Source organism: Solanum stenotomum, chromosome 1 (genome assembly GCF_019186545.1).
Source record: "Solanum stenotomum isolate F172 chromosome 1, ASM1918654v1, whole genome shotgun sequence".
Lineage (NCBI taxonomy): Eukaryota > Viridiplantae > Streptophyta > Magnoliopsida > Solanales > Solanaceae > Solanum > Solanum stenotomum.
In genome coordinates, this window is record NC_064282.1 from 44,925,831 (window position 1) to 44,936,339 (window position 10,509).

General features: G+C 39.6%; 1 protein-coding gene across 1 annotated transcript; it reads right to left on the reverse strand.

Annotated features, from left to right (window-relative positions):
- Window positions 1-6,756: 6,756 nt before the first annotated feature.
- LOC125853276 (uncharacterized) lies at window positions 6,757-9,901 on the reverse strand. Its single transcript, XM_049532944.1, has 2 exons — window positions 9,467-9,901; window positions 6,757-6,834 (listed from the first exon to the last, which is right to left on the reverse strand). Exons 1-2 carry the CDS (start codon window positions 9,899-9,901, stop codon window positions 6,757-6,759), a joined length of 513 nt encoding a protein of 170 aa, XP_049388901.1.
- Between the last annotated feature and the right edge of the window lie 608 nt (window positions 9,902-10,509).

A 10,509-nucleotide genomic window follows, 5' to 3' on the forward strand; every position in this document is an offset into this window, starting at 1 on the left:
GCCTTAAAGATTTGGAGACACTATCTTTATGGGGTACATGTGGATGTGTTTGTTGACCACAAGAGCCTTCAAACGAATGGTCAAGTGGAACGCACCATCCAAACCCTAGAGGACATGTTGAGAGCGTGTGTCATTGATTTCAAAGGTAATTGGGATGACCACCTACATTTGATATAATTTTCCTACAACAATAGCTACCACTCAAGTATTGCTATGGCACCCTTTGAAGTACTTTATGGTAAAAGGTGTCGATCTCCGGTTATGTGGTTTGAAGTGGGTGAATTTGGTCTTCTTGGTCCCGAGGTAGTCTATGAGGCCACGGAGAAAGTTTGACTTATAAGGGATATGTTGAAAACGGCTCATAGTCGGCAAAAGTCTTATGCTGATAATAGAAAGAGAGATCTTGAATTTGAAGTAGGTGATTGGGTCTACATGAAGATCCCACCCATGAAATGGGTGATGAGGTTTGGTAAGAAGGAGAAACTTAGCCCCCGGTATGTTGGGCCTTATGAGATCTTGAAGCGTGTCGGAAAGGTCACTTATGAGTTGAAGTTTCCCATTGAATTGGCCCCGCTACACCCGGTGTTCCATATTTTTATGTTAAAGAAGTGTATAGGTGACCCGGTGTCCATCCTCCCACTAGAAGGTTTAGGTGTGGATGAAAACCTTTCTTATGAAGAGGTTCCGGTCGAAATCTTAGATCGTCAAGTTAAGAAGTTGAGGAATAAAGAAATTGCCTCCGTAAAAGTCCTATGAAGAAATCACCTAGTTGAGGGTGCAACATGGGAGGCCGAGGCCGACATGAATTCCCTCTACCCTCATCATTTTCCTCCTACTCCTAGCCATAGTTGAGGTTAGTATCCTCTCTTAATTTGGTATAAATTGAAAATCATGTGTGTTGATGATTATGACATGATTTCCTTGTATGTGCATAGTTTTGTTAAAATTCATGCTTAAGTTGTATGTTGAATTTTCATGAATTTTGTTTCTCATGATTAAAATTGCACCCATAGATGTTGTGTGATGTTGTCTTTATGAGAGTTGAAATGAGCATGCTTAATGTTGTCTTGTTCACAAGAATGTCTTGTTGATTTCTGAAAATATATGTTGATGCTCATTGAATATGGAGAAGGTAGTTCCTCCTATACTTGTGTGAAGTAAAGAGTTTTGAGCATAGTGATGTTGTGGATTAAATTCCTATATGATATGATGATATGATGATGTTGATGTGACTGGTTGTTGTGCTGCTAGTTCGAGTCATTGTCTCCATAGAAAGAAGTCCTAGTGACATTCAGGGACGAATGTTCCTAAGGGGGGGATGTTGTAACACCCCGGAATTTTCGTAGGTTGAACTAGAGCCTAAACGTAATGTCAATGAGGTATAAAATGAATTCCCCTAAGTTAGTAGACCATCTAGGTGTGCTATGGTAGTCTATGAGTTAAGGCCTAAGGGTGGAGTGCCAAACAAAAGGGGCAAGCCAAGGCCTAAGGCCAAGGCTGCCCCAAATTTGGAGCGACTGCCTCAAACACCATGGCTCGTGGTCATGACCACGGACAGTGGGAGGCTTCGTGGAGTTTCCTTGGTCGACGGAGATGGACCTCCAAGTGTCCCAGACACTGCCTCACCTTTCACGAGAGGGACCACGAGTCGTAGTTCACTTCACGGCTCGTGAAGGTGGGCATGGAGTTCTCTTAGCTTTTAGGGAATTGGGGGTTGTTAGGGTAGCTACTGCCCAAGGCACCACGGGAACCACTACGGGCCGTGATGCACTTGACGAGAGAGAGGGGTGGCTCGTGAACATTACTTGGCACCAAGGCTCGAAGGCCTTGCCTCCAGAAGGACAAGTCATGACCAAGACCATCACCACGGACCGTGGTCATGACCATGGATCGTGGGAGGCTCTGTGGTCTTGTCTTGGCCAAGTGTTGGCTTGTACACGAAAGGGGAGCCACTGCGTCCAATACCACGGGCAGTACAACGGCCCGTGGTGCACTTTCACGGTCCGTGAATGCTTGTCGTGGTCCCTGATGGGGACCATTTAAATGAGGAGTTTTGGGACTTTCCTTTTAAATCCTATTTAAGTAGGGATGTTTTGGGTATTTTTTTATTAATTATATATTGGTTTTTAAGTCTAAAGTCACAGGTTTTGGTCATTATACACAACACCCTATTGAAATCAAAATTCTCCCACTTCTCTCTAAAAACCTTAGAAGAAGAAGAATACATTGGACCTAGGGTTTCAAGGTTCTTTCCCAAATTGCTTGGAGTTTCTCCATTTATTCTGAAAGAATCAACTAAGGTATGGTTGCTTATCACTCTTGGGATTCCTTTCCCCAAGAGGTCCCTTCAAGATGAATTTCAAAATCTCCAATTTTTAAGTTTTCAACGCAAAAGCGTGGGTCTTCTTTCTAAGGGGAAATTGTTGTTATAAACTGAATTTGATTGATGTTATATGAACAATTATGAATGAATTTATGTTGTATTTGTGGTTTCTTGAAGAATTACCCATGAGACCCATGTTTCTCCTTCTTTTCCTAATTCTAACCCTAGTTTATGTTGGATATTGAGTGAATGCTATGAATCGAATGTGATGTTATGTAATTCATGTTTGTATGATGATTCTACCCTAGGTTATGTATAATTTCTATGAAATTAGGGTTGAGTCTTTGAATGAAGCCTTGAATGCTATGAAGGGAATATGTCAATTGCTTATATTGATGTTGATTATGTATTACTACATGAATTACCTTGTATTATGTATTGGTTATGAACTGATTGGTGATTGAAGTATGAATGTCCTATGAAGGGCAAGAAGGTATGAAGGTTGGTTCTTCGTTGAACCTAAGTATGATAGGTGAATTACTTAGATTGTAATGATGATATACCTAATGTGTTGTTGTAGTGTTGATGACCTAGTTTCCTCATCCTTAACCCTCTACACTTGAATTAGCTATGAAATATGTATGTATGTTATGGTATGATTGCTATATGATTGAAACGTAGTTCTAATGATTATAGTGTAATGTAAAGTGAAAGGGTTACTCACTTACTAAGTGTTTCTAAAGTGAAAGGATTGTTACTCACTTATGAACACATATGAGCTATTATGGTAAGATGTTTACATAAGAGTCTAGTAAAGGCTAATGTGAACTTATGTGATGACTAAAGATGATTACAAAAGGGAATTAGATGCTTAGAACCGAAAGGGCATGTAAATGAGATGGGGGTCTCACGTTTAGTAAGTCCGGCTCCCTACATGGGTTTCCTCACGTTTAGCAAGTCTGGATTACCCGCGGTATGTGTTGTCTCAAGAGATGGAAATCCCCCACATTTAGAAAGTTAGGATTTCTAGGAGCAATGTCCTTGACCCTTAAATATGTGCCCACATAGGACTTTAGCTTAGTGGATCCACCTAGATAGCTATGTACGAATGGTTACACCTTAGGCGAGTGTTAACCCTCTCTTTTCGGTGTGGGACTAGAACCCCAGTTTCTATGTAGCTCTCATGGTGTATGTCGGTTATGGAAATATCTCCCTAATGTAAAACTAAATGAAGGTATGAACTCTTACTAGGGCTTTCTTAAGTTCTACATTGTGTAAGGGAGGGTATGGGACTTCTCTTGAACATTGCACTTGTGGGATCCTAAGAGATGGTTGTAGTAGTGTTCACTTATGATTATGATGATTATGACTTATATATGTTGAAGCTATGTTATGTATGATCATTATGAATATGGTAAGTTATGATGAAGTATGATCTTTTGTATTTATGCATGAAGTAGGTTGCTTTATGTGATACTTGGCTTTGAATAGAGTTATGGGATTCTATTCCTTGCATTGCACTAGTATTACTTGGGTTGTCTACGTGTTGGGATGATATTATGTTGGTTTGTACTATGATGCTTACTTTGTGTGCATATTGGATTTACTTGGTAAAAAACATGTTTTGACTAAAACGGCCTTTTATGTTTAGTTCTCAAGACACTTGGAGTTGCTTCCCCAAGTTGGTGAGTCCTCAAGTCCGGGGACAAGACCATATGATCTAGCTGTTATGTTTAGTTCTTTGCTTATGTTAATAAACATTGTTGTACTTTCCTATTTCTAGACTTCTTATTGATGTAATGGTTATGTCCCATTTTCGATACTTCTATGTCTAGATGGTATATTGTGACAAAGATAGATTATATTTTTCATATATGAAGTGAAGTTGAACATCCAAGTAAAAGTTTTAAATTTTCCGTGTTTTTATTCTATGATACATGCTATGATGAATGCTAAGGGCTTGTATAAGACCTCTTTGAGGTCGAATACGCCGGTAACGACTAGGGGGTGCTCTCGGGTCGTTTCAAAAGTCAACTCCCTTACAAATCTACAAATCCTCTCCATCTTGTCCAGAATAATGGAAAAAACATGCCTAGACATCTAGCTAAAATGGGGCTCATATTCTACAAAACATAAGATTTCATGTGTCAGATTCTCGAACCTCAAGCCGCTCTCCTCTCTCACTCTCCAAGGGACAAAGTGGTCATAAAAGGCACTATAAAGTATGTCCCAAATCCCTAGAGGAGATCCAACTGGCAAAGACCCTGAATAAACTCTCCACCACTCTCTCACTGGCCTAGAAAGTTCGATACCGAACCCCATGTGACTTAGCTAACTCAATAGCCTATGTCAACTCTTGGCATATAGTCAGATACTTGATACGCTCAAATTACACCTCCCTAAAGAAGCATAAGCGATCGTTATCAAGCAAAGAACCCAACTTGTAGGTTGGTGTCAATCCCATGAGGAAAATGGTTTAGACTTTACTTTAACCAACAATTATATTCAATTAGTCAAATTACTTCCAGAAACAAGTAATAAAAAGGGGGGGGGGGGGGGTTGTGAAACAAATTGTAAGAATTCAATAAATAATCAGTAATCAAAAGTCAGTTTTGGTTGTTATCAAGATGAGAAAAATAACTAGGGTATACGTGTTCCCCACAAGCTCATAACACAATAATCCTAGTAATAGCAATGCTTTCCTAGTGTACTACATGCAAAGTGATAAGTTATGTATCTCTAAATCCTTGGTCCGGCATCTAGAGAATTTCACCCCGCACCTTGGTCCGACTACGTGTGTATGATTTACTAACCCTTACTTTTTCCTCATATTAGACATCATAATCGATATTTTGTTTAGTTATTACTTCGCACCAATCGACACTATCCTATTAGATAGTATGACACTAAATCTATGTTGATAATTCTTTTCTTGTTGATTACCTCCTTGGTCCGGCAAGTAGCAATAAGGCGACTTCTAACTCGTGCACTCGTTAAAAAGACTTATAAATGAAAGAACTATCAATGCATGCAAAACACTATTCAAGAATTGTTTATTTACTATTCATACTTTGTTAATCACTCATGGTTCCCACAACCCTAGTTGTGGGGTTTAGTTACCCATAATCATATGAACATAATTCATTGTTTTAGATGAGAGAATTATGAACTTACGTAAGAAGAATAATAAACCCAGAAATTCAACACCAAAATCTTCAAACGAACTTAGGAAATTAAGAATTGCTAAAGTTGCAAGTAAATCTCCCAAGTCAAGAACTAGAATAAAATAATAATCTCTAACCCTCAAAAACGAAGTTTACATGCCCTATTTATAAAAAACAAGTCCTAAATTAAAAAGGTAACAAAATAAGGAAAGTTTGTTCAGGCATGCGTCTTCATTCCACAAGACTGGTTCACGAACCGTCGGATCTACAGTTCGTGAGTCCATTATGTCAGCCAGGACTTAGAAAATTTTTTATCTTCCAAAAATTAGTTTCATTGAAGCAAACGACGGAGTTGCAGTACGGATCGTAGATCGATCTACGGTCCGTCAATCCCTCTCCGTAACTCCATACTTAGAATTTTTCAAACATCAGGTACTGGAACCCTCGCAATATCATTCTTCGGATCAACAGTACGGTCCGTAGATCCATCTACGGACCGTCAATGGCCACCGCGGTTCCACACTTGGTCAGATTTCCCTGATTTGCCTTCCATGCCTTGCCTGCTGATCTATGACCACCATCTGCAGAGCATCAATGGACCTACGGTCCGTAGATCACCTCTGTAGATGCCCTTTTTTGCATTTGTTTGAGCTGTCTCTTTACTTCCGCGCTTGAATATCTTTCCTACAAAATATGATAAAACCACATAAAAACCAATACAAAAAGGCCCTAGACACACACAACTTGTAGGTGAAATGTATTAGAAATACCGTAAGCTCATGGTATATCAATACTCATTAGCGTCCTTGCTCTTGCTACCCATAAATTGTGGTGGGTCCATCTTCTAGAATTTCTGATATCTACGGTGCTCATTCTCTGTCAGAACAACCAAAGGTGCACCTTGACCACCAACTACCGGTGCAAGATCATTTTCAACCATGGTATCCACCAGTAGCTTCCCCACAAGATCATGAATAAATGGAGTATGTTGTTGCTTTGGGATTTGAGACATCACTCTAGTTTAAGAGCCATGTCGTGTGTTTGTTGCATCACCACCCTGCGTAAATCTTTCAAGTACATTCAACACTCTCAATAAGGTATCCTGAAGTAAAGGTGTGGTTATGTGCTCTTGAGGAACCTGGTCCTTTCGAATAATAATCTAAGACGTTTGAGAGGCTTTCGACCCCTCGATGGTGTTGCTCTATGGGCACGACCTCTGGCTAATGCCGCATCATGGGCAGAACCTCTAGCTCAGGTTGTACCCCTACCCTAAGTTGGTGCCTCAATAACCATCTCAGGGATTACCTCCCCTCTACCACCAACAACAGTGGCTCTAGTCCTTGCCATCTATCCAAAGAACACGCGACAACTTAGTACTAATGAAGGTTATCACACACGATGAGAAAAATGAACAAAAAGCAGTTCCGCAATAGTTTTTGTAGCTTTTGAAGATAAGTACAAACATCTCTGCATCATTCCTCGAGAATCTACTTACACTTGACTTTTATACACATGAGATTTATGAACTTCGGGTTCTGATATCATTTGTCACGACCCAAAAATGGGTGTAATGGAATTAATTTTATCCCACCAAGGTAAGTCATCTTAAAACCAAATATAGCGATAAAATGCAGTCCAATCATCTTAAGAATGAAACTTTAAGAACATTTTAGTAATGCGGATAACAAAGTCAACTTAATGAAAACCTCAAAAATCTTGTTGTCATATGTACAAGCCTCTAAATTATAACAATAAATTTGGAAGAAAATAAGTGTAACAGTCCAGTCTGCTAGTGATATTATCCGCTTCTAGTGATATTATCCGATTTGGGCCTAGGCCCGTACGACTTTAAAATGCATTTTTAATTGGTAAGACCAACTTATGTAGGTACCCAACATATCTCATGTGTGTTGTTGATGTAGGACTTATAATCTTAAGTTGAGGCATCACATACACCCCCTCTATGGACTCAGTGTCCTCCCTAAGGTCTGCTTCACCGTATGAGATTTTCCTATACTGAGGTTTACCCAGTCTTACCGAGATTTTCCCAAAACTCAGTTAAGCTCTAGCCCAAATCGACAAGGCTGACTATCAAGACCTAGAACTTCGTGATTGACACCCATACTAACCCTCATATGGGAGAACCATTAGTACAACCCGTCTAAATAACTTAACGAAAACTAAAACATTTAAAGATACGAAAGTAGGTTTAAATGTCTAAAGGAAAATACAAAGTTCTCATGAACTCTGGATGTTTGAATAACCTACTAACAAAACATTTGTGGAAAACAACCCCTAGAATCTGAAAGTCAATGTACCAAAACTCTACCAAGGACAAGTCTAAGAACAAGAGGTACAACCTAGAAACTAGACAAGCGAATATCTAAAGTACTAGTCTAAGTTCGCAGAAAATGGACTATACATAATGAGAACTCATGGCAGCCTAGAAGAACTGACTCATCCTTGAATTCTATCTTGATCAGTAATCTCCTGAATGAGGTATGTCAGTAGCTGCCTAAAGATGCATTGTACTCAACAAAGAAAGAATAAGTGCAGTATCAGTACACAACCACAATGTACTGGTAGGATCAGACGGCTACTCCCATATAGACAATATACAATGAACAATCACAACATAGTAAGCAGACATATATATAATACATTTCAGTTATCATTCCAGAGCAACATACAATCTTCCATTATCAATGACAAGTAGATATAAGGATAACAATCACAAGTAGTTCTCTAATGGAACCCACACCCAAACTGTTAGTGAGTCGAAATGTGACACGTAATCAAATGCATTTGTCGGAACGTGAAACCCGATTCAATATATGTGTCAGAACGTGACACTCGATACAATGTATGTGTCGGAATGTGACACCCGATCCAATGCACAACAACAATCACAATCACATCCATAATCAACAATACTCAAATCATACAATCAAGTAACAAAATCATTGCATGTATTGTTCACACATAATCATTTTATTAGGTTCGATTCACATTTCCCTATTCACATCCTAGCATGCATACAATATAGCAATCAATCGACATATATCACACAAACAGGAAATCAAGCACTCACCTACCTCAAAACCAAGCTTAAATCCTCCTAAGATACTTGAGGTTTCCCTTTCCGGATTCTCTTTTTCTTGGTCTATAAACGACTAATTTAACGAAAGGATCAATAATTGAGGTCTAATTACCTGGATTATAATAAATTCAATAACCCAAGACCAAACCCATGATCCTAATATTCAGATAGGGATTTTTCCTCCATTAACTTAGGCCGAAAAGCTCCCCAATGTTAAATACCCATGAATCTAAGTTTTACGGATAAAAAAATGGATTAGAGGAGTAAAATCCTTACCTTTAGCACCAAAAGTCGTGGAAAACTGTCAAGAAATTGCCATGGGTTGTCTCCTAACTCTTAAGAATGAAGTTTGCAGAAAAATAAAAAATTGGGATTTTTCCCCGACAGAATTCGCGACTGGCCCGCTACAGCAGACCCTATCCCACCACAGCGGCCCGGCCCTGGAGGCTTATACAAAGACAGAACCTCAGAATTTGACTTCCAAGCTCCCATTTCACAACATACCTTCTACCCTTGACGTTCAGAAACTACCCTTTCACGCTAAGATTAGTTTCGAGAGTTCTACTCGCCCACACTTGATTCCATAAAGTCGTACGGGTTACTTATTGTTTTAGATATCTACTCATGTGATCAAATCCATAATTAGATCCCATTCATTATCATATTTCCTCAGACCTCATCTGACTCAGATTTCATCCAAATCTGGACTAGGCTATAATTTTTCAAGTCACTACTAAAATGTTTTTTGGTCCATATTATTTCCCCATTGTCTTTTCTATAACGACGGGAGTAGGTCGTTACAATAGATATCAATTTACCCATCACTCGTCCCCGAGTGATAACTCGGAAAAACTGGCTAAATCAAAAGTAGAGTGGTACCTGAATCGTCGACCAACTGGGATACTTGTCTCGAATGTCCTTCTCGGTTACCCAAGTAAATTCCTCCATTGGAAGATGCTTCCATTGGAATTTCACGGACTTAATCTCATTGGTCCTTAGCTTTCGGACATCACGATCTAGAATTATAATCGGTTCCCTCTCATACCGAAGGTCCTTAAGTAACAACATTGAGTCCCACTTTATGATGTAATCTCCGCTCCTATGATAGTTCTTCCACATGGACACATGAAACACCAGATGAACTCCAGAGAGGCAAGGTAGTAAAGCCAACCTATAAGCCACTAGCCCTACACAGTCAAGAACCTCAAATGGACCAATGTATCGAGGACTAAGCTTGCCCTTATTACTAAATCTCATCGCCCCCTTTATGGGTGTCACTTTTAGAAGGAATTGCTCACCAGCCTGAAATGTCATGTCCCTTACCTTACGGTCTGCATACTTTTTCTGTCGACTCTAGGCTGCTAGAAGCTTAGTTTGGATACTTCTCATCTTATCCTGAGCATCTTGAACCAAAAAAAACCCCAAAGGTTTCACATCTCTAGCCTCAAACCACCCTATGGGTGATCTACATCCCCTCTCGAAAAGTGCCTCAAATGGTTCCATCTCAATGATAGAGAGGCAATTATTATTATAAGAGAACTCACACAACTGTAGGAACTTATCCCAATGCCCTCCAAAGTCAACCACACATGCCCTCAACGTGTCCCCTAACACTTGAATAGTTCTCTATGACTGCCCATCTGTCTGTGGATGGAAAGTTGTACAATAAGTGAGTTGAGTTCCCAGCTCATCATGCAATTTCCCCCAGCACGTTACACTCTATTCTGTCTGGAATGAAATGGGATGACTTAGTAAATCTGTCAACCACTACCCAAATGGAATAAAACTTCCCCAAGGTCTTGGGGAGACCAACCACAAAATCTATAGCTATCCTCTCCCACTTCCATTCTGGAATTGGCATTCGCTGAAGCAAACTTTCAGGCCTTTGCTGCTCATACTTTACCTGCTAACAGTTTTGGCAC